General features: G+C 37.8%; 3 protein-coding genes across 3 annotated transcripts; 2 read left to right on the top strand and 1 right to left on the bottom strand.

Moving 5' to 3' along the window:
* The first annotated feature begins 2,882 nt into the window (after nt 1-2,882).
* On the top strand, nt 2,883-3,830 carry LOC102407713 (olfactory receptor 10A4). The gene has a single exon (XM_006049731.4). It carries the CDS (start codon nt 2,883-2,885, stop codon nt 3,828-3,830), a length of 948 nt encoding a protein of 315 aa, XP_006049793.2.
* A 1,364-nt stretch (nt 3,831-5,194) lies between these two features.
* Nucleotides 5,195-6,142, bottom strand: LOC102410015 (olfactory receptor 2D2). Its single transcript, XM_006049735.4, has one exon. The coding sequence runs from the start codon at nt 6,140-6,142 to the stop codon at nt 5,195-5,197; it is 948 nt and encodes a 315-aa protein (XP_006049797.2).
* A 17,680-nt stretch (nt 6,143-23,822) lies between these two features.
* Nucleotides 23,823-24,782, top strand: LOC102407387 (olfactory receptor 2D3). The gene has a single exon (XM_006049730.4). The coding sequence runs from the start codon at nt 23,838-23,840 to the stop codon at nt 24,780-24,782; it is 945 nt and encodes a 314-aa protein (XP_006049792.1). The 5' UTR covers nt 23,823-23,837.
* Nucleotides 24,783-25,623: the final 841 nt, after the last annotated feature.

A 25,623-nucleotide genomic window follows, 5' to 3' on the forward strand; every position in this document is an offset into this window, starting at 1 on the left:
TGGCCAAGGGAGGACCAGAAAACTTCACAAAGAAAATGATGCTTCCACTGAGACTTGCAAAATTAGCAGAAAGTTATACCTAGTTGTGAGAAGAGGTTCCCAGAGTAGAGAGCCACAGGCACAAAGGCAAGGAGGGGTGAGAGAGCACCATGTGTGCACAGAACAGAAAGTGTTTCGGTGTGATTAGAGCATCAGCTCTGTAGGGGATTTCAAACTGGAAAAATAAGCAGAAATCAGAGAAAAAGACTTTTAAGAATTTTACCTATTCCAAGAACAGTATGGAGTGACTGAAAGACAGTTAGCAGGTAAATAACCTTGTTTGAGCCACTGTCAGATCACATACACGGCAAGAATGGATCAAAGAGAATGAGATAGAGTCGGGTTCCTCGAAGATTCTAGGCCAAAGGAAATAAGAGCCAAAACCTAAAGCCATGGTGATAGAGATGGAGAAGGTGATGTTGAATCAGTGTTTAAGAAGAAAAGTAATCGAGTTTGGGGGATGAATTAAGAATTTTTAAGTCAGTTCCTGGGGACACAGCCAGGTGGCATCATTTCCTGAAATGAGGTAGATGAAAGTGGGGAGGAGAGGGTGGCGGAGGTTGGGCAGGGGGAAGGTATGACTCATCAATATGTATGCGTCTTCCGTGTCTAGATTCCTTATGAATGTGGCTCTCTGTGCCTACACACTGCCTGTATAGGTGTTTCCCTAATTATTTTCATATCTTCTTCATTCTTCAATTAATAACAAATAACTGGGCATCTGCCTTGCAAGGTGTTGGGATAAAAAGTTGAATAACACAATTTCTGCTCTCTAGGAATATACCCCCTAGAATATGAGATGGAGACATATATTCATGATTATTCTAAGAGAAGGACTGTGAAAGTGGTATTTCAGGTCTCCAGTGGTGCTAACACCTAGAAATATTCTGCCTTTCTAGAAGTAATCTTGCTTCTTTTCTCCTTTGCTACCATCCTAGGCCGAGCGCTCCAGCTTAGTCTAACCTGTGAGTTCAGATTCATTTCCGTTCTCAGAAAGGGGCTGAAAGTTGCACCTAACAGGCAAACCCATGGTTTGCAGTCAGATGCCAACACTTGCTGGCTGCCTAACTTAGGAAAATGACGCCCTTCTCTGGGCCTCAGATTCCTTGGATGTAAAGTGAAACTAGTAAGAGTCCCTACATCTTCTGGTTGTTGTGAAACAACCCTAACCCTTGCAAACGCTCAGAGTACTGTCTAGTACTGACTTGGTGCTCGATAAATGTTCATTTTTACTATGAAAATAAATAAGATTCAAAAAGTTTCTACAAAGTAAGTAAGTGATGCCCAGCTTGAGATTTTTAAAATGAATAGGAATCAAAAAAAAAATTTTTTTTTTAAGACTCTTTCTCACTATTTTTGCTCATTACCTCCCTCTTTCTTTCACCACCTTGACTTCATGTCTTGCACCTGCTCAGGACATTACTCAAAAATCATCTTCTCAGTGAGACCTCCTGTGACACACCCCACACCCTAAATCCTGTCTTCTCCACTGCTTTATTCTTCTCATCATCTAACATAATAAACATTCTATTCTTATAACTTAATATAACCCACATTTCCTGGGCTCACATTAAAAAGTGAGTTATATGAGGGTGGAGATTTTTGTTTGCTTTATTTACTAGTGTATTATCTTCAATATCTAGAGCAGTGTCTGGCACACTAAAGATAATCAATATTTATTGAATAAATTATTTTTTTCTCATAGGGATTGAAAATAAAAGGCTACAGTGATTTGGGGCAATAGATTATATAAGAAGTAGGTTTTAGAAGGTAGATCTAGCTTTAAATCATTATAATTGTAATGATTAGCATTCACTGAGTGTGTATTATAGGTCAGTCACCATGCTACGTGCTTTAGATTTATTCCTTCATTTAAGTTTATAGTCATCTAAAAAACTTTCAGGGTTCCAATTTTGAAGCTTAGTTATTGATACAATGGTGAAACCTTCTGATTCTTTTTCACAGGATTTAACATTATTAGTCACACTTGCATATTTGATTTGGTCTTTATTAATGTGTACAATTTGTTTCATATTTCCTGAGAGTCAAGACCCAAGATAACCAACAGAAGCTGATGAAAGGGTTCATACATAACATACCTGGCTGCTCACTATGGTCTGACAGTATTTTGAGTCTATGTTCTCTTTGTCTGATCACATATAGCCACATGCAGTGTATTTAGTCCTGTGATCAAGAGAAGCCACAGTTCCTATACTATTCATCTTGTTTACAATTGTTCAAGTTTAGAAATGTCTGAGTTTAGAATTGATTGAGTTTAGAAATGATTCTTCCATTATATTGAACTCTTCCATGTATGAGCTGCTCCAAACTGGGACACATTCAGGTTTCCTCCTCAGGGATCATTGGTAATGGCTGACTCACTTTCTTTGACTTTCTCCTTCCCTCTTTCATTTTGCAGAAAACACACCCTCACCATCTTTCTGTGCATTAAGACCCTTCTCTTCAGAAATGTTGGCCTGGCTTCTTTTTTAGCACTACTGACTGTTGAAGAGAGATAGGATAGAAGCACAAAAATGAAGCTGTGTCTTTGACCATCCTCTACTGAGTAAAGAAAAATTAGGACATGTATAGATATATATGGTATGCCTCATTTCAGTCTGAAAAAAAAGTTGACATTCTTCAAAAAAACAAGTGACTCCCATAATCAGACTTCTTTTTACCATTGGGAAGTATAGCTGTTTGAGCTTCAACAATAATAACAAGAGGAAGAAGAATGAGGCCATGGGAATTTCCCTTTCTAAGGGTGTAATAAAGTCTAAATAACATATGGAGACTGCCACCTTCCTTGGGTGTGAATGTCCAGTGAAATCCTGAGCAGAGGAATGATGCAGGGAAACTGGACAGTTGTCAATGAGTTTGTTCTTGTGAGCTTCTCAACCCTGTCCTCTCAGCTACAAGCTCTGTTGTTTCTCCTTTTTTTGACCATTTACCTTGTTACCCTGATGGGAAATGTCCTCATAATCCTGGTTACTACAGCTGACTCTGCCCTCCAAAGTCCTATGTACTTCTTCCTCAGGAACTTGTCTTTCCTGGAGATAGGTTTCAACTTGGTTATTGTGCCCAAGATGCTGGGGACCCTGATCATCCAGGACACAACCATCTCCTTCCTTGGCTGTGCTACCCAGATGTACTTCTTCTTCTTCTTCGGAGCTGCTGAGTGCTGCCTCCTGGCCACCATGGCGTATGACCGCTACGTGGCCATCTGTGACCCTTTGCGCTACCCAATCATCATGGGTCGCAGGGCCTGTGGCCAGCTGGCAGCTGCCTCCTGGTTCTCAGGATTCCCAGTAGCTACTGTGCAAACCACATGGATTTTCAGCTTTCCTTTTTGTGGTCCCAACAGGGTGAACCACTTCTTCTGTGACAGCCCCCCCGTCATCGCACTGGTCTGTGCTGATACCTCTCTGTTTGAACTGGAAGCTCTAACAGCTACTGTCCTATTCATCCTCTTCCCTTTCTTGTTGATCCTGGGATCCTATGTCCACATCCTCTCCACTATCTTCGGGATGCCCTCAGCAGAGGGGAAGCGCAAGGCCTTCTCCACCTGCTCCTCCCACCTGCTGGTTGTCTCCCTCTTCTACAGCACCGCCATCCTCACATACTTTCGACCTCGGTCCAGCAACTCTCCTGAGAGCAAGAAGCTGTTGTCGCTCTCCTACACGGTGGTGACTCCCATGTTGAACCCCATCATCTACAGCTTGAGGAATAGTGAAGTAAAGGCTGCACTAAGGCGGGCCATCCACAGGACCTTGGGCTTTCGGAAACTATGACTTAGATGGAAACTGAGGGGGTAGAACACATAGACAAAGGAAAGAAAAGCAAGTTCCCCAAATACGTCTTTGGTCTCTATTCTTTCCAAGAGCCACAGTATACACACTGGGACTTTGGACTTTCCATTGGGATCCATTAATGAATGAAAGAACATGAGTCATGCAATAAAGACTTCCGTAGGCCCAGTATTCTCTGGGACTAGGGTACCAATGTCTCTGAGGATGCTATATTGGTTTACACAGATTAGCAGTCTGGTGGTTGACAACTTCATTACTTTTTGTCATTTCTTATTTGCTTTGACTTTTCTTGAACTTCTTCATGTCATTTTATAATTTTCTGCTTTATTTTCTTTTGTATGTCCAAGAATTCCACCAGTAACTTTCAAAGATCTTTCTGTTTAGGAGATAAATTAATGATAATTGTGATAATAAACAGGAGAGTTTGCTTCATTCTTTCACTCACTTTTTTTTTCAAAATTTTTGGATTTAGAATCAAACTTTCGAAAATTTAAGAACTCAAAATGTCAACAAATTTTTATTTGGCATATGTCAGACATTATTTAGACCCTGAAGACACATGGGTGAATAAAACAAATTTCTTCCCTCATGGAATTTATATTCTAGTGAGAAAGAGAGAAAATAAAATGATACTTTAAATCCTCCATTTTCTTGTAAAGTACCCATGGTTAGAGGGGTATGATTTCAGGACTTCCTCTGCTACCATAATTGGTCTGTGCCTCATATGGGGAAAACTAATTCACTACATGGAAAACTGCCTTAATCTCAAACTATCCACCTTGGATATGGGAGTTGCTTGACAGAAAGGGTGTAAAAGAATCCCAAGTTAAGTAGATGTGGACAGATTATGGGAAACTACAGTGAATAACCAAAAGATTTTTTTGTTTCTAAATTTTTGGGGGGTTAATGTCATTATGATTGGATGGAATCAACTGTCCTTCTTAAGCTTGCATATCCCTCAGCAAATTTTGCTGCCCCTTTATGACTTTGTCAGTGAACATAGTTCAGTTCTAGACTCTTGGCAAAGAGCAGACTTGGGACATGGGCACTGTAGCTTTGTGTAAAGTATTCATATGAATTTATTGATAATTCATTGATATATTTATTGATATAAAATGGGAGTGTTTCTCAGGTGATTTTTTTAAAAGACCGACCAGAAGGAAGCAGAGCATCCTTCCTAATACTCCATGAATTATTGTCTTTCTTCTTCTACAAAGGGAGTGCTGGATAAAGGATGGAGCATGGGTCCACAGACAAGTACCAAGGATGAAAGTTACCATATTCCAGTCTTGCAGAGGCACCTACTCAGCCAGTCTTAGAAGTAGACAATCAGGAGGTTCTCAGCGTCAGTGGAAAACCCCAAACCTGCATGGGAAATTCCTTGTGACTACTTTCCTCAGAGCTCCCTTCACATCCTTGTTCCTCAGGCTGTAGATGAGGGGATTAAGCATGGGGGTCACCATTGCATAGAACACAGATACCAGCTTTTTCTGTTCTTTGTAAGACTTTGGTGTCATGTAGGTAATAATTCCTGACCCATAAAAAAGGATGACCACCACGAGATGGGAGCCACAGTTTGAGAATGCCTTGAGCTTGCCCTCAGCTGACCTCATCCTGACCACAGTCACTATGATACGGCCATAGGACACCAGGATTAGAGAAACTGGTATGAGGAGAATCACAACCCCCATGAAGAAAATGGCCATCTCTGAAGTGTGGGTGTCTGTGGATGCCAGGATCAACATTGCAGGGGCCTCACAAAAGAAATGAGCAATATTATTGCTGCCTTGGTAGGGCAGCCTTAGTGTGAAGGTGGTGTCCACCACAGACACCAGAATGCCACTGGTCCATGATCCTACAGCCAGCTGGATGCACACCCTCCAAGTCATGGTGCTAGGGTAATGCAGAGGGTTGCAGATAGCCACATATCGATCACAGGACATCACTGCCAAAAGGGCACACTGGGTACACCCAAAAATGAGGAAGAGTAGAAGCTGAGCTGCACAACGTGTGAATGAAATCACTTTCTTTCTGGATAGCAGGTGGACTAGGGCTTGAGGAACGATGTTGGTAGAGAAACAGAGGTCAGCCAGAGATAAATTGCAGAGAAAAAAATACATGGGTGTGTGAAGCTGAGAGTCAACCTGAATAAGGAACATGAGAAGCAGATTTCCAAGCACAGTGACCAGGTAGACACCCAGGAATAAGGTGAAAAGCAGTTTCTGGGTGTGTTGGTCATCAGAGAGTCCCAGAAGGAGGAATTCTGTCACCTGCGTCTGATTGGTCTGTCTCATGGTTTTATCAGTGTGAAGTCACTAAACGGTATATATAGGTGGGTATAGCCTATAAGATTATACAATTCAGAACTGGAAGGCTTAGAAATTGCCCCCAATCATACCAACTATCTTAAGAATTCCCTTTATTAGGCTGTTAGAAGATGACTATACTGCTTTTTCGGAATGTCTTCAATGTTGCAAAACTTAATACTTCATAAGAAGGTACATTCATTTCTAGTGTCATCTGACAAGCATATGATAGATCAAAAGAATCATCTTCATCATCTTCTCTATCTGAACATCATACTTCTGATGATAAAAACAATAGATTGAATTCACCTGTAAAGTCGTGAAATTTAATTTCTCTTTATTATTAGCAAAAATATTTGAGTCTTATTTTGCTCTTGTAACACCTCCCCCATCTCATGATGGTGTAGATATTTTTTTTAGTTTTTCAAACACTCAAATCTTCCTATTGTTTCTTCCCTGAAAACAAAACAAAACAGTCACTCACCAAGGTATAAGTAAAAGAACCAAAGTACCTTGTAGAATTGATTTTTTTCTTGGACAAAATAACCTATTTTGAAAGAGCTAGGAAACCAAGGGATAACTCTGCACGGTGTGCTATAATCTTTCTGACAGTCCTGTCCCCCACTTCAACTGGAGCTCCTGAATATAAATCTTAGCCATCAGTGAACTTTCAAAACACCATTATAACATAATTTCCATTTTAAGCCAGCACCCTGTCTGGTTTTGTTCAGACTAAACAGCACTAATCTACCACTTCCAGCCCATCATCTCTCGCTTATTATTGCATCATCGTCTGTCTTGCATTATCTGTCTACTCTTCTCAGACACTAAAAACTCCTTTGATAACTGTGTCTATGTTTTTTCATTTTTGTGTTCTTTAAAAGACATAGCATAGGACTGTATTCAATAAATTACGTTTCATGAAGTAAATAAAAATAATTTGACCACATAGTTTTTAGTCGAGTTGTTTAGAAAGCCTAGAGACACTTACAATAATGTGGGAACAATAATAAAATTTTTTGTGGAGCTGTTGCAAAAAAGAAAGGAAAGAAATTTACTTAAGACTAAACTTTAGAAGCCTATGCAAGTTTCGGTCTATCAGTCCTTTATGTGTTTGGTAAAGGTGATTTAAAGTATTTTTTTAAATATATCACATTAAAAATAAATTTAAAAATACATACATCAAATAGAATGCATAAGATTACCAAGGAAACAGTTACCAAAATAGTTTTGGGAAAAAAAAACTATGTGATATAATAATACTTGTGGCTCTTTAACACATTAAAACTTAGGCAGATCTAATAATCACCTTAGTTTCAAAATTATGAGCTTAAGTAAGATTTTGAGGTAACTTCAACAGCTGAAATATTATTTTAAAATACTTCTAATTTCTGTTGGTGATAAAGTCATGGATACTGCTACATCCAAACAAGAAAGAAATTTCAGTTAAAGTAAGAACAAAGAAGTAGCATTTATATCTAAATTGAAGAACCCTCATGGAATTGAATTTCAACTTAGGAAGTTGTGGGCTAAAGGAGTTCCCAGGAGTTTTCTCAAAAAGTCATAATTACATTCTGTGTTATCAGATAATGGAGTCTTCGGTTTCTGGATGGTTCTAGATGGGTCAATATGATGAAAGATTTCAATTCAACATTGAAATAATAAGTGAACAAATAAAACATTAGTAAGAACAATCTCATCTCTGCTTGATTTATGGCTTCCTTATCCAACCCCAAGTCACTTTTCTAGCTATTTTTCCTGCCACATACCCAGGACACACTGCATTTTTAAACCTCATTGGATTTTGCTCAGCGTAGTCTATTAACAGGTAAGCCTGCTACACAGAGATAGCATTGTTTTCCTTGAGCATTCAACACTCTTGCAATATTCAATTACCCGATTTCTGAGCATTATTGGCCAAGCACATGCTTAGTAAAGGGGATACAGATAGAAGACCCAAAGCAGAAGCCCTCAGATAGGAGGGACCAAACTCTAGTCGTGTTTCATCTCTAGTGCCATAGTCGTCCCTAGAACAACATAGATTCACAGCATATTGTGGTTTAATGAATGAATGTACTGGGCCAAGTGAGTCTGTATCACCTAACAATTACTTACATCAAACTGATATAGAATTGCTTCTAAAGGGAAATATAGTCTATTGTCAAAACAGCTGATATAAAAATAAAATTTGAGAACACAAGCTACATTAAGATAGATACTTTTAGAATTATCACCCATTTAGTGGAAGTTACTACTTCATAGGTTCTTAGTCTCCAGGATATAGTTCAGTTTGGGTCCTTTAGACTTATTTCTCTGCCACACATCCTTCCCAGAATAGAAATTAGTGCAACTGTATCAATCATGTGACTAGATCTCAGGGAAAATTAAATGGTAAGCAAATATCTTTGTGTTTTAATGCAAAGAAGTAGAGAGCATAGAACTAAACACTTGTTGCAAAGTTCAAAGTGATGCCTATAATCAGTGGTTAACTTATTGAATGGGCTGTTACAGGATATTGGTAATTTCTATGCCTTCTTCATCTGCTATAGATTTTTCAAGATACTGTTTGGGAAAAAATATTATTTTGGAACATTTTCTTTTCTGACCCACACATTTTCCCCACTCCCCACTCCCAGCCACTCCCAACAAAACAGACATAGACACACACACAAATACACACATTCTCAAACATCTAGTCTATCCTAGGTGCATAAGTGTACCTATAGCATCATAACTCTTAATGAATTATATTGAAATTATTTTCTTTCTCTGAGACTGTAAGATGTTCGGGGGCAGGGACCTCAACTGAATCATCCTTATTTAGAGTAAATAAGATAAATCCTGGTACAGAAATAATTAACTCAGCTTTTTCAAATTGATTTGACCTGAGCCAAAGTAGCAGGAGACAGAGAGGGCAATGTGAGTCAGAGATGAGTGTGAACTGTCAGTAGGTAGCAGCTCTCATGGACCTTGGGAGGCAGCATTAGAGGGCTACACTCTGACCTTGCTTGATTTGTTTTTAAAAGCGTATTATTCTCCCATGCAAGCATGGAGAAGAAAATGTTCCCCCAGGTGACTGCATATCTGCCCCTAAGGTCAGCAAGTCTTTGTAAGAAAATGATGTTTATTGTCAATCTTTCTCTTGTGTTATTGTGCCTTTTCCTCAGATTCAACATAAGATTGTAAGTTCATTTCTCTAAAAATGATATGTGTTACTGGATATGGAACAGGACAATAGGGTCACAGAGCCAGCCATTGTCTAATCTGACATTTCTTTTAGGAAGAGGATACTGAGGAAATCCATAGGAACCAACAAAAAAATATACTAAATTTATTTTCTGAGGCCAAGATCTTTTGGGCTCAAAATCACCTAGTCCCTATTTCCCATACCTATTTACCGTCTTCCATGCCCAGCTCAACAGCATGAGAAGTGTAAGAATCCCCATGGAAGTTCCGCTTATGTTTCCGTCAGGTGAGACTCACAATTCCTTGTCACAAAGAATTTGACATTGCAATTGTGGTTTGATAAGGTAAATTCACTGTGGAAAAAACCTTGCCTAGATCTATGCCAGAAGATTTAACAGGAAGAATCAGACTATTGGGACAAAATCATTAATAGTTGAATTAAAAAATTGAATCTATGAAGAGATTTAAACCAGTTCACTCCCAATACATGGCAAGTTATCCCCTTTGTTCAACTCATACCTTCTCTTTTCCTCCCTCTAACAATCATATCAGCATTTTCTCATCCAGTGGAGAAAAAAAAAAAAAAGATCACATTAGCATGTTAAAGCCAGTAAAAACATCTCAGTGTTGAGGGGAAAATTGCTGCAGGTGTATTGGTTGCAGAATTAGAAGAGCGGAGACTGGGGTATTGTGTTATCAAGTTAAATTGCTCAGTAAAATCTCTGAAGTCAAGATCAAGGACAAAGCAGGAAAGGGAATCCCCACATCTCCTGTGTCCTCCTGCTCTATCCAAAGTTCTTATTGATCTGAGGGCATATTGTGCAACAATAGTTCCTTTTAAATGAGCTAAACACCAGGATACCAGGAGCAGCCTCTGGAGCAGCTGAAGTGCTCAGGAGAATTTGAACCATTAGGGTGGATCCTGAGCTGCATTCCTCTCAGAAGGTTCCCAAATGGTTATAAGGAGAACAGAAAATAACAGAAAAAGCACCCACATCTCCATTTACAAGCCACATTACCAGTTCTTCTAACATGTCTTTTCTTTGGAGAAGTGTTTTATTTTGTAATTAAGTACTGTTTTCTGGGGATTCCCTGGTGGCTCAGACGGTAAAGCGTCTGCCTGCAATGTGGGAGACCAGGGTTCAATCCCTGGGTCGGGAAGATTCCCTGGAGAAGGAAATGGCAACCCACTCCAGTACTCTTGCCTAGAAAATTCCATGGATGGAGGAGCCTGGTGGGCTACAGTCCATGGGATCGCAAAGAGTCGGACACGACTGAGAGACTTCACTTACTCACTCACTCATTCTTTTCTGGAGGAAAAATTATCAGGTTGCAACCCCAGGTCTATCACATAGTCTGTGTATGATTTTGAGGAATTTTATAATTTATAGAATGCAAATGTAGTATGCCTCAGAACATAACTAGATCCTCTAGTTATTAACATTTAATAATACTTTATTTTCACATACAGTATTTTAATAATTTAATAGTAAGCTATAGACATGATGCCCAGAATATATAAAGAACTTCTACAAATTGATTAGAAAAGTCAGACAATTCCAGTTTTTAAAATGGGTAAAAGACTTGAATATGAACTTGCAATATAGAAAATAGTTCATAAGCACATGAACAGCATAATTAGACACCAGAGTGTATAAATTTAAACCATAGTGAAATACCACCAACCCTTAATAAAAATCCATAAAATGACTGAGGATGTGGGAAAATTTTTATTGCTTATTGGAGCATAAATTGGTACAATGAATTTTAAAAGTCCATTTGTAAGTATCTTTGAAAACTAACCTAAGCATATGTCTTCACTCCAACAACCTAGTAAATTTTTTCCTGAATATATACCATATAGAGATGCATGTTTATATTTATCACAATATATGTACAAGGATGTCATAACTCTATTCATAATAGCTACAGGCGGAAACAATACAAATTTCCATAGACAACAGAAAAGGTATACTGTGGTACAATCAAGCACTGCGATACTATTAAATAATTTTAAAAGGAAGAACACCTGCTATGTACAACCACACAGATGAAACTCACAGCATGATGTGCTGTAAAAGAAGCCAGACATACAAAGAAGTATGTACTGCATGGTTCCATTTATTTGAAGCACAAGAACAGAAAAACCTAATCTTTGCTTTTAGAATTCCAAATAATGGTTACTGTTGAAGGAGTGTTGACTAGGTGCATTTTGATATGCTGTGAATGTTCTACATTCTGACCTACATAATGATTATGTAGGTGTACACATATGTAAAAACTTCTTGAGCTATACTTAAGATTGGCTCACATTACTGTGTGTAAGTAACACCTCATTAAAAGAAAGAGAGGTGAGAGAGAGAGAGGAGACAGAGAGGAGAGAAAAAATAAAGTGATGCATTTAATTAAAGCTACTGGGGGCAGAGGTGTGAAGTGGCAGAGCAAATTCAAATTCAAAAGAGGAGATTAATGAAATAGACAACAAAATATAAACATGATAAGGTTATCAAAATACCAAACTGGTTCTTTGTAAAGATTACTAAGATAGTCAAAGTTCTGTCCAAAATTATTTTTAAGAATGAAACAGTAAAATAGAGGATCCCAAAGGGCCATCCCACCAAAGAAATATAGAAGAAAAAATGGCAAATACTGTCAGAAAAAAAATCTTTATCTGGACTCTGGAAAATACCAAAAGCTTACAATAAACAGTTGCACATTTAATCAAGAAAAAGACAACTGGAATCCAATTAGGAGAACTTGGTGCTGTTTTAACCAAGAAACTGAAAAGGACAACCTATACAATAGGAGAAAATATTTGCAAACCTTATAGCTGATGACGGTTTAGTATCCAGAGTGTATAAAGAACCCAGTCAACTTAAGATGAAAACAACCAACCTAATTTTAAAGTGGACTAAATAAATAAAGTAAAAATGCACAAAGCACTTAAAAGGCATGTCTCCAAAGAAAATGGCTAAGAAGAACATGAAAAATGCTCAACACCATTAGGCATTTGGGAAATGGAATTTAAAACCACAATGAGATATCACTTGACACCCACTAGGATAACTATAATAATAATAAAGACACAAAGGAAGGAAGACAAGAACAAGGATTGGTGAAGATGTGGAAAAAGTGGAACCCTCATGCATTGCTGCTGGGAATGTAGATTTGTGCAGCTGTTGTGAAAAAGTTTGGCAGGTCTTCAATAAGTTAAGCATAAAACTACCACACATCTCGGCAATTCCACTCCTTGGTAAACACCGAAGAGAACTGAAAACAAGAACTCAAACAAATACTTGTACATAAATATTCATAGCAGCACTGGTCAAAATACCCTGAAGTTAGAGACAACCCAAATGTCCACCAACTGAGGACTGAAGAAGCAAAATGTGTTATACCCATAGAAGGGAATTAAGTACTGATATTTGCGACAACATGGAAGGACTCTGAAAACATGTACAAGGCTCTCAATACCTTTATCAGCCTATGGTTTGCAAATATTCTTTCCCATTCTGTGACAAATTCATTTGAGGGAAAGAACCGCTGCTGCTACTGCTGCTAAGTCGCTTCAGTCGTGTCCGACTCTGTGCAACCCCAGAGACGGCAGCCCACCAGGCTCCCCTGTCCATGGGATTCTCCAGGCAAGAACACTGGAGTGGGTTGCCCTTTCCTTCTCCAATGCATGAAAGTGAAAGTGAAAGTGAAGTCGCTCAGTCGTGTCCGACTCTTAGCGACCCCGTGGACTGCAGCCTACCACGCTCCTCCGTCCGTGGGATTTTCCAGGCAAGAGTACTGGAGTGGGCTGCCATTGCCTTCTCCAGAGGGAAAGAACTAAGAAGCCCCTATCCCACTCCTTACATCAAAATACATTCTGGATGGAGCAAGATATAAATGTAAGCAAAAATATGAAAATCTTAAAATAAAGAAATTAATATTTTTAAAAAGCATAATGATTTAAAATATCAATAGAGACCTTTTAAATATTAGACTGATTTGGTTAAATTATAAAAACACATGTGATATAAAAATCCGTAAAGTAGGTCAACCAACAAAATGGAAAAATACTTATTTCTGAGGGAAAATCAAAGAGTCAATTTTTCAAAATATTCAAGGATCTTACAAAGCAGTTAAAGAAAGTTGGGGTTTCCCTGGTGGCTTAGCAGTAAAGAATCCTCCTGCCTACGCAAGAGACGTAGTTTTGATCCCTGCGTCAGGAAGATCCCCTAGAGAAGGAAATGGCAATCCTCTCTAGTATTCTTGCCTGAGAAATCCCATGGTCAGAGGAGCCTGGCAGGCTACAGTCCATGGGGTTGCAAAAGAGTCAGACAGTACTTACTGACTTAACAACAGAAAGAAAGTTGAACAACCTAAAAAGAGAAAATGAGTAAATAGTCCCTTTACAGAAAAGGAAATGAAAAGGATGAATAAACATATAAAATTATGCTCATCCTCATATATAATTGAAGATTATATAATAAAATAACAGTGAGGGTTTTTTCCCTAATGGATTAGCAAAATTGAAGAGCATGACATACCAACTGTAAGGAAAGATGTAATTAAATAGGAACTTGAATGCAATTTTGATGGAAGTATAAATTAATGCAACTGACAATATTTGTTAATATTTTAAAGGAATATACTTTTAGACCCTCAGGAAACTTACTCAACAAATATATTTGAAAAGGACACAAAGATGTGTATTCAAAAGTATTCATCATAGCACTGTGTTGATATCTAAAGATTGGAAATAACCCAGAAGTCCATTAACGTGAATATAGTTAAATAGATCACGGCATATTTATTCCACAAAACAAAATCCATTTATTTTTAATGAGTTACATTTATATGTTCTGTGAAACCTCAACTAAACTACCAATAATGTCTAAGCCAAACCACAAAGCCAGTAAAACTATAGAATTCAAATTAATAGCATTTCCTTAATGTGACAGATGATGTCTTGCTGAAACTAAATTGCCACTTGAACTATGATTGGAAAACTAACAACTTCAGGACATTTTCTAGGATCTTATATGCCTATACTATCCTTTGATAACTCGATTCTTCCATCATTTTTATCTTGCTTTGCTTGGCCTTTAGATAATATGTATGCCTCATTTAGATATATTTACTTTTTTTTTCATTAGCTTGAGAGAACTGTAGCCGTAGTTCCATTTTCACATAGTCAAAGCAGTCTTACTAGTTTAAGAAACAAAGCTAAAGTTTCATTCTACAAAACTGTCTTTTGATTGTAAATTTTCTCTACAAAAGAAAAGCTTTGACTTTGTGTTCAGTAAAAGTATACAATTTTAATATAACAGCACACCCTGTTCTCATGTGATATCAGACAGCACTAACCAAATTAAACTCTACCACTTAAGCTGATCACACAGCACCTAAACCACCATAAATTGAAATGAAAATACAAGCCCTTCACCCAAGTTGCATAACTCAATTAGAAAGCTAGCATCTGCATAGTCCAGTATCTGCTCATTTTCATTTCTATTTAATTATCATATGAACGAAGACATAATTTTTGATGACTTATGAACCTCTGAGACTATATGTGCTGACATTATTTGAATAATATTATAAGGTTTAAAAGAGAGATGATTATGATTTGAAGGCTTTAGTCTGTGATTTCAAATATAACATAAAATACACTAGGGTGCCTCAAAGGATGGAAAGTATTAAGATAATAAGGTAAAAAGGCTGAGGGTTCTTGGACTCCAGGGATTGCCCTGTTTACATCACTTTCAGGACCTCACCTTTAAATATTCCCTGGAAGGAAAATCATCTGTTCGGAACTGGGACATAGAGAATGGGAATTCGTACCTTGAATTAAGTGAGGCAGAGAAGCTTGGGTTGGAGTGACACTCACAGGATGACTCCAGTATGGACCTCGAGAGGCACTGCTTAAAAGCCTACCTACAGCTGGTGATGTTCTTCAAGAATGGCTATGCAGGCTACAGGAATCGCTCCTTCTGGCTCTTGATCCTCATTTCCTTTACCAATGACTCCTCAGCCTTTTTCTATTTTCTCTCTGCTCTCAGGTAAGAGTAGGAAAGTCTCTGATGGACCTCAGTCTACAGTTCTGCGATACAGGTTGGGGACTTGGTTGTGGGCATGGTGTTGGCAAAGATGAGCTTTGTCACTTCTCTTACCCATTAATTTTTTCCTTGCTAAACTCTCAGAGACAATTCTATTTCCAGTCTTCTCCTCCAGAATCCCAGTCCCAAATCCTCTTCCAGAATTTCTCCTTCTGGGATGAGGTTGTTTCCAAAGATGTCACATGACTTCCCTTTTGCTGTTGAAAAACAACTCTGATTCTCCCCTGCCCTCTGCTGTCAGCCCTTTGGTCTTCACTGTTCCCCCACCGTCTGCTCTTGAATAGGCAGGGAGCTGGAAGGATACTGGGAATCTTGCTTTGAGGAATCCCTTCAAGAGTTTCTTGTCTGTGAACATGCTCTGGGTGTAGGAGACGTGAAGGAACCTGGACTAGGAATACACTGGGTTTTTTTTGTTTTTTTGTTTTGTTTTGTTTTGTTTTTTCAGATTAAGCTTTTTTTTTTTAATTTTATTTTATTTTTAAACTTTACATAATTGTATTAGTTTTGCCAAATATCAAAATGAATCTGCCACAGGTGTTCTAGGAACGCTAGCACTGCCGCCTCCAATCCCCTTGATGAGTCGGAGCAGATGGAGGAAAGCTACAGTCGGCACTGTCCTTCCAGGCTGGAGGAGGACACTAGCCCCCACTGCTGGGCCATCACACGTATACCTCATATTCCAACACTCTTCTCATACGGTCAGGCACAGTGACTTCCCATATGACCCAGCCTTGGTCAGTATCCAGTTGGCCCAATACTTACTCTGCAACTCCTTTTGTTATGGTAAAGATTTGGGGGCTATGAGAGTAAGTATATAAGAATGCAAAATCCTCATGTGAGTCTATCTGTGATGTGTAGCTGTCTGTGTGTTTGTGTGAAATTGACTGAGCAGGTATGCATAGCATCGTTATCTGTGTTTGACAAGGAGTCATTCCCAAGTTTGCAGTTGTGTGTACATAAGATTAAATCACTAAGAGAAGATATCTGGAAAGACCATACTGGTTATGATGTTATTAGGGCCTCAGAGATATAAAAGATTCACTGCCTGTCTTTTTTGTTTGGGAAAACAGCCAGATTTACAGATCTCCTCCTTTTGCTTTTCTCCACATCTCTGGCTTCCTGTCCTCTATGTTCAGCCTCCCCTCCCTACTTTCTTCTAACTTAAATTCCCATTAATATTTTTCCCATCCATTTTTGCTTCCTCATTTTCTATCTGTATTTAAGAGAATTATTTAGTCAAGTTGACAAAGTTATATGAAAATTTAGAGAGTAAAGGAATAATTTTCCCTGACCTTCCTTGGGATATAAAGGTACTACATTTCATCTTATTTGGCTCTTTTTTTCACTCATTTATTACTCTCCCTTTCTGCTTGGAGATTAAACCAAATTCTTCCCCAACCCACATATATACACACACGTATGTTAAATGTACAAATCCTAGCTTAGATAGAGAGATAACCATTCTTCATATATACAGTACAGTTTCTACCTGAATTCCTAGTTTTGTTGTGTGTTAAGTTTATCAATGTGATAAGGGTATTATTTAAAGGATTCATTGAGATACACAGACACACACATACACACACACATGTTATTTTGCAACCTACTTTTTTGATGCAACAGTGTCACACATCTTCCTATGGAAAATATAAATCTACTTACCTTTTAATGGTTTATCGCATCATCATCACCCTAACAGTAGGCAGGCATTTCTTTAATGTAGTTGCCAGACATGAGCAAACCATTTTCCATTAAGTTCTTAATTTAATCTTGATAATCATACAGTGAATTTGTGTTATGTCCATTCTATGTTAGAAAACTGTCACATGCAAGCAAGAGATAAATTGTCCAGGGATACAGAGTTAAGAAATAAGGGGGAAAGGACCCGTTACATCTGCGAGACTCAGACATCTTTACTCTTACCTGTTTCTCTTGCTATATTGATTACATTAAATAGTAAATCTAGAATTTATTTAACATATCACCTATTGTTAGACTTTAAGTGGTTTTTTTCTGGAAATAATTATATATGTGAATATCATTTGAGACAAAGATGTTGAATATCTATAATGATTTCCAAAATATAAAGATCTAAAATTAGCATTGTTCAGAAAAAAAGATAAGCTTATTTTAGAATTTTGTGATATTTTGAGATTACTTACCAGAGATATTTTGGTAAATGTACATGCTACATACTTCAAATCTGTTTGCCCCACTCTCCAATACACAGTGGGTGGCTTCAATCTATTTTCACTTTTGCTAATCTTCTTATACAGGATTATATTCTGAGTTGGCTATTGTCCAATGTCTGAAAAATGATTGTTCTATATTTTGTTTTATATTTGCTTCCAGCAAGATGACCAGTTCTATACCACTTATTTTATCAAGACTAAAAGTAGAAGCAATAAAATGACCTTAGTTTAAACATCCTCAGTTAAATACTGAGATTTTCCTATTTTCATATTTTTTCCTATATTGTAACTATGTGGCCTTTAAAGAACAACTTTAAAGCATCACAGTATTAGAAAAGAAGAAAAATAAGCCACCTACAATTCCAGTACCCGGAGTAAACTGCTCTCAACATTTTGGAAAATTTTGTTCAATATTTTCTATACATTTTGAATGTGCGTGTGTGTGTATATGTGTGTGTTTGTGCTCAGTTGCTCAGTTGTGTCTGACTCTTTTGCAACCCCATGTTCTGTAACACACCAGACTCCTCTGCCCATGGAATTTTCCAGCCAAGAATACTGGAGTGGGTTGCCATTTCCTACTCCAGGGGATCTTCCCCACCCAGGGATCGAACTTGCATCTCCTGCATTGACAGGCAGATTCTTTCCCATTAGCACCACCTGGGAGATATTATTTTTCTCTCTCACACCAATGGAAGATTATTGTCCTCATTTTCATTATTGATACTCACTATTTGTAGGGTATAGAAGAAATGGTGCTCAGATAACACCTAGACAAGAGAACGGAAAAAAGAAAATGACAGACTTGACTTTGAAGCTGAGCTGCTGAGAACAGGTAAGTTATTCCCTGTGGAATTTCAAAAATAACTGGAAAAGGAAATATTTCTTTGAATAACTACAAGAACTATGCTATACAGTACATCTTTAGGACTTATCTTGTCTAACTGAAACTTCGTATCATTTGACTAATACTTTCCCATTTCCTCCTCCCCACAGCCCCTGGCAACTCTCTGCTTCTATGAATTTGACTATTTTATATCCCTCATATAAGTGATATTACCTATTTGTACTCCTGTGTCTGGCTTATTTCACTTAGCATAATGTCTTCTCAGCTTATCCATGTCATCACAAATAGCAGGATTTCCTTCTTTTTAAGGGTGAATAACGTTCCACTGTGTGTATATCCAACACTTTCTTTATCCATTTTTTATTGAGGTATACTTGCTTTATGATATTATATTAGCTTCAGGTGTACAACACAGTGATTCAGTGTTTTTATATACAGATTATACTCTAAATTTACTATAAAATGTTGACTATATTCTCTGTGCTGTAAAATATACGCATGTAGCTTATTTACTTTATACACAGTATTTGGTTCCTTTTAATCTCCTACTTCTGTCCTGCCCCTCCCTCTGTCTTTCTCCCCTTCAGCGACCATAAGTTTGTTCTCTGGATCTGTGAGTCTATTTCCGTTTTGTTATATTCCTTCATTTGTTTTATTTCTTGGGATTCCACATGTAAGTGAAGTCATACAGTATTTGTCTTTCTCTGATATATTTCACATGATACCTTCTAGGTCCATCCATCTTGCTGCAAATGGCAGAATTTCATTATTTTTCTGGCTGAGTAATATTCCTTTGTGTGTATATACTACATCTTCTTTATCCATTCATTTGGTGGATATTAAGATTGCTTCTATATATTGATAAGTAATGCTGTTATGAACATCAGAATTCACTTATCTTTTCAAATTAGTGTTTTTATTTTCCTTGGATATATACCCAGGAGTAAAATTGCTGGATTATAGGATAGTTCTATTTTCAGTTTTTTGAGAAACTTCCATGATGTTTTCCATAATGCCTGCACCAATTTACATTCTCACAGTGTTGAAGTGTTCCCTTTTCTCTACATTTTTACCAACATTTACTGTATCTGTTTTGTTTTTTTATAATAGACATCCTAACCAGGATGAGGTAATCATTGTGGTTTTGATTTACATTTCGATGTTGATTAGTGATGTTGAGCACTTTTTCATATACCTGTTGGCCATTTGTATGTTTCTTGGAAAAACATCCATTCAGTTCCTTAGTCCATATTTTAATTGTGTTATTTGCTCTTTTGACATTGTGTGTATGATTTCCTTATATACTTTAAACATTAACCTTTTTTCTGATAGATGGTTTGCAAATATTTTCTCCCATTCCATAGGTTACCTTTTCATTTTGTTAACTGTTTCTTTTGGATGTAGAGGCTTCTTAAAGGTAGTTTCACCTGTCTACTTTTGCTTTTGTTGCTTGCGCTTTTACTGTCATATTCAAGGAATCATTCAGTTCAGTCCAGTCGCTCAGTCGTATCCGAATCTTTGCAACCCCATGGACCACAGCACGTCAGGCCTCCCTGTCCATCACCAACTCCCAGAGTTCACCCAAACTCAATGTCCATTGAGTCGGTGATGCCATCCTAACCATCTCATCCTCTGTCATTCCCTTCTCCTCCTGCCTTAAATCTTTCCTAGCATCAGGGTCTTTTCAAATGAGTCAGCTCTTCACATCAGGTGGCCAAAGTACTGGAGTTTCAGCTTCAACCTCAGTCCTTCCAATAAACACTCAGGACTGATCTCCTTTAGGATGGACTGGTTGGATCTCCTTGCAGTCCAAGGGACACTCAAGAGTCTTCTCCAACACCACAGTTCAAAAGCATCAATTCTTCAGGTGCTCAGCTTTCTTTATAGTCCAACTCTCACATTCATACATGACTACTGGAAAAACCATAGCCTTGACTAGACGCACCTTTGTTGGCAAAGTAATGTCTCTGCTTTTGAATATGCTGTCTAATTTGGTCATAACTTTCCTTCCAAGGAGTAAGCAACTTTTAATTACATGGCTGCAGTCACCACCTGCAGTGATTTTGGAGCCCAGAAAAATAAAGTCTGTCATTGTTTCCATTGCTTCCCCATCTATTTGCCATGAAGTGATGGGACCAGATGCCATGATCTTCGTTTTCTGAATGTTGAGCTTTAAGCAACTTTTTCACTCTCCTCTTTCACTTTCATCAAGAGGCTCTTTAGTTCTTCTTCACTTTCTGCCATAAGGGTGGTGTCATCTGCATATCTGAGGTTATTGATATTTCTCCTGGCAATCTTGATTCTAGCTTGTGCTTCTTCCAGCCCAGTGTTTCTCATGATGTACTCTCCATATAAGTTAAATAAGCAGGGTGACAATATACAGTCTTGATGTACTCCTTTTCCTATTTGGAACCAGTCTGTTTTTCCATGTCCAGTTCTAACTGCTGCTTCCTGACCTGCATACAGATTTCTCAAGAGGCAGGTCAGGTGGCCTGGTATTCCCATCTCTTTCAGAATTTTCCACAGTTTGTTGTGATCCCCACAGTCAAAGGTTTTGGCATAGTCAATAAGGCCGAAATAGATGTTTTTCTGGAACTCTCTTGTTTTTTCGATGATCCAGCGGATGTTGGCAGAGGTTTTCCCCCATATTTTCTTCTAGGAGTTAAGTCTTTATTTTGAGTTAATTTTTATATGATGTGATATAAAGGTCCAATTTCATTCCTTGGTGTGTAAGTATCCAGTTTTTCCAACAACATTTATTGAAGAGACTATCCTTTCCCCATTATATATTCTTGACACCTTATTAACCATATATTTGGGGGTTTATTTGGGGCTGAATGTTTATTTGGGGCTGCATTGGTCTGAATGTGTTTCTAACCATTATTTCACTATATGATATGAGAATGTACTTTCTTGTGAATATTTTCTGAAATTTAGAGTATTTATTTAGAATGGACTCTTAGAGTCGGATTTAGAAATTGGGATAATGTTTGGGGGAGTTAGAAGATATTAGGCTTAGGAGGCCTTAATACTACTCTATTCCTAATAAATTCTCCCCTTGCTGCTGCTGCTCAGTCACTTCAGTCGTGTCCAACGCTGTGTGACCCCATGGATGGCAGCCTACCAGGCTCCCCCGTCCCTGGGATTCTCCAGGCAAGAACACTGGAGTGGGTTGCCATTTCCTTCTCCAATGCATGAAAGTGAAAAGTGAAAGTGAAGTCGCTCAGTCATGTCTGACTCTTAGCGACCCCATGGACTGCAGCCTTCCAGGCTCCTCCATCCATGGGATTTTCCAGGCAAGAGTACTGGAGTGGAGTGCCATTGCCTTCTCCGAATCCTCCCATTAGAATTCTATAAAAGAAATATGAATTAATGAAAACTAAGATGCCACTTTTTATTAATCAGGCTAGTCCTTAATGCCACTGAAGTTCAGAGCTCTGAAGAGCATGGATTGGGCTACATGGTCTAGTCTAAAGTTCTTTAAAGTTCCCTTATGGCTTAAATCCATATTGTATCATAGTATTGCTTTCTGGCTGGCAAAGTGATGATGAGTGCACCAAGGAACTAGTCAAAAACGAGCAAATAGAGCAAGTAAAGTTCTAAAGCATGACCTTGTTCAAGGTCCATTAAGGGACCTTAACAGTCCTCTCTTTGGAAGAAGAGAAAAAATAGAAATGAGCATGGCCTTTTAAAGCACAATAACTCTACCTAGTATTAAACATGAACCAATCAACATCCTCATGTTACAAATCAGATTTTTACTCCTCCTGGGGAGAAAGGACTAGTAAAAAACAGTTTTCTTCCTTACCCATACTACTGAGAACCGGGTCAAAGTATATGAGTATTTGAGTCATTTAATGTATTTAACAAAATTGCTTCTCAGAAATACTATATTAACTTTCCTACTTATATTGTACAAAAATGCCATTTCCTCTGCGTTTTTGTTATACAGCTAATTAATTCTGACATTTATTAATTGGGTGATTTAACCTCTTTGTGCCTCAGTTTTCTCATCTGCAAAATAAGACAGTGTCTACTTCAAGATGCTATCAGGACAATTTTATCAAATAAAACCCTTAAAGGAATGCCTGATATGTGTTAAATGCTCAAGAAAATACTAGTTATTATTTTTTGTTGTGACTTTTTCTATTAAAACCTTAGCTAATTTCCCAGGTAAAAGCTGTATCTCTCATTGTTGTAATTGTCCTTAGTCATAATAATATTGAATTTTTTTCTTGCAGTTAGTATTCGCATTTTTTTCTTTGTAAAGAGTCTGTTCATGTCCTTGGCCCATTGTTTCCTAGACTGAACAATTTTCATAGTGTTTTATATAGAATCATAATGTAATAAAGTATTTTAAGTTTTTTCTGATATCTCCCTCAAATATTTTTCTCAGTTTGTAGTTTAATTTTATTCATGATGTTATTATCTCACTGAAGTCTTTCAATTTATGTTGTAAATTCTACACTTTTCCTTCAAGGTTTCTTAGAAGGCTTTTGTGATTTTCAAGTCTAATCCTAATCATATTTCACAGCTTTAACCTATTTTTCCTTTTTTGTGTTGTTTTACTTTTACTATTTTATTCTTTAATCCAAACAGAACTGTCCTTAGTGCTGACATGCTAAGGCTTTATTTTTAAACCCAAGAAAGGTTTGCTGTTTTTTAAGAGGTCAAATTAAATTTGATGCCTGAAACTGTTTCATGCTTTTCAAGCATATGTTATAATTTAACACATAGTGTTTTGAACAGTTAGGGTACAGTTGTTATACATGGTGATAATCATAACAGTATACACAGTCATTTCCTAATAATCTGTGTATAGCCATTTAGTAACGTTCACATGAAATTTAATATCCTCATATCAGAACATACAAAACCCAAGAAGGTTTTAACAACATCATATTTATCTGTAAATAAGTGGTACTGGGAAGGGAAATTTGGGGGAAAATAAAGTGAATTTAAATCATAGCCAACTAATAAGAATAAAATATTCTACTTAGTATCAATTAGAATAAGTTGGATAGCAGAAAGCTAGAAATATCCAATTAGGTTTTTAAACTGAGCTTTAAATGAGCCTTTTCTACAGGTTGTTGTTTTAAGTGAGTCCACCTCTTTACAACCTCATGGATAATAGCCTGTCAGGCTCTTTCTGTCCATGGGATTTCCCAGGCAAGAATACTGGGGCGGGTTACCATTTCCTTCTCCAGGGCATCTTCCCCACCCAGGGATTGAAACTGTGTCTCCTGCATGGCAGGCAGATTCTTTACCACTGAGCTACCCAGGAAGCCCAATATCATAAACCCAAAGTTTATTATTTTTCTTTGTGCCAAACAGGGAAACAAACATAAACCTCAATGGGAGAAGAAAACCACACTTTTGTGGCAGAATTTATCTTCCTTGGCCTTTCACAGGACTCACAGATCCAGATCCTGCTGTTTATTCTTTTTCTCATCATTTATCTGTTAACTGTGCTTGGAAACCTGCTTATCATCATTCTCATCTTCATGGATTCTCGACTTCACACCCCCATGTACTTTTTTCTTAGAAACCTCTCTTTTGCAGATCTCTGTTTCTCTACTAGCATTGTCCCTCAAGTGTTGGTCCACTTCCTGGTGAAGAATAAAACTATTTCTTTCATGGGGTGTATGGCACAGGTCACTGTCTTCCTTCTGGTTGGGTGCACAGAATGTGCACTTCTGGCAGTGATGTCCTATGACCGGTATGTGGCGGTCTGCAAACCCCTGCACTACTCCACCATCATGACCCAACAAGTGTGTCTCCAGTTGGCCATAGGGTCCTGGGCCAGTGGTGCAGTAGTGTCTCTGGTAGATACCACCTTTACTTTTCAACTTCCTTATCAAGGACAAAACATTATCAATCACTACTTTTGTGAACCCCCTGCCCTCCTGAAGCTGGCTTCAGCAGATACTTACAGGACAGAAACGGCCATCTTTGCAATGGGTGTGGCCATCCTCCTAGCTCCTGTCTCCCTGATCCTGGCCTCCTACTGGAATATCATCTCCACCGTGATCCAGATGCAATCTGGGGAGGGACGGCTCAAGGCTTTTTCTACGTGTGGCTCCCACCTCATTGTTGTTGTCCTCTTCTATGGATCAGGAATATTCACCTACATGAGGCCAAATTCCAAGACCATAAAAGAGCGGGATAAAATGATATCTGTGTTCTATACAGTGGTGACTCCAATGTTGAATCCCATAATTTATAGCCTGAGAAACAAGTATGTCAAAGGAGCTCTCAGGAAACTGGCTGGAAGAAAGTCCTTTTCTCAGAGACGGTGACCTTTAGGTTTGACTTTTGGAGGCATGGTAACATCCTTAAAAGAAGAACAGTCAGCAGTTATGAATTAGGTCATTTCAGGAAGAAGGATAAAAGTAAGGGACACATTTCAGAAACTGTGACTATAAACAAAGGGAAGAAATAGAAGGATGAAAAGTTAGGTTACTTCTTGATTATGAAAAGGATTAAATGCTATTTTGAAGGTGCTTTTGGTTAATTCAGTTAACATGGACGTGTTCGAAGCATAGTCACTGTTGAATCTACAAGGTTTAAACTGGATTATCCTGAGATAATATCTAATATGAGTTGAATATATTATTTTAACATCAAACACATTTCAAACTTGGATGTCCCAGTCATACAAACTTACGAATAGTCTGATCAAAACAATCAACGTGGTTGGAAGAGTCTTTAATACTGGGATTATTCACGGCCCAGGGCATCCCAGTTGTAAAAAGGTTCTAGAGGCAACGCTACTTCCTAGCTCATGATGTTCTTTTCTGAAAGCTCCAGAAAATTTACTTCATTACCCCAAAGTTCATCTACCCCAGATTATCAGAGTAAAAAGGGAATTCAGTCATCTAATCCAAACATATGTCTGAGCCTTAAACTACTCTATAATATTTCTATTAATTGTCCATCATCTGTCTAAACAAGAATGATATAGCTAGCTCCCTATGCTCTAGGATCATTCCCTTTCATATATAGATAGTTTTTTACTATTAGAAAGATCTTCCTTCAGTTTTCCTATGTTTTCAACCAACTCTCACTAGTTTTACTCCTAGAATAATTTTTCATTATCCTTCTATACTAAAACTCACTGAAGTCAATTTCTATATCTAC

The sequence above is a fragment of the Bubalus bubalis genome, chromosome 16 (assembly GCF_019923935.1).
Source record: "Bubalus bubalis isolate 160015118507 breed Murrah chromosome 16, NDDB_SH_1, whole genome shotgun sequence".
Lineage (NCBI taxonomy): Eukaryota > Metazoa > Chordata > Mammalia > Artiodactyla > Bovidae > Bubalus > Bubalus bubalis.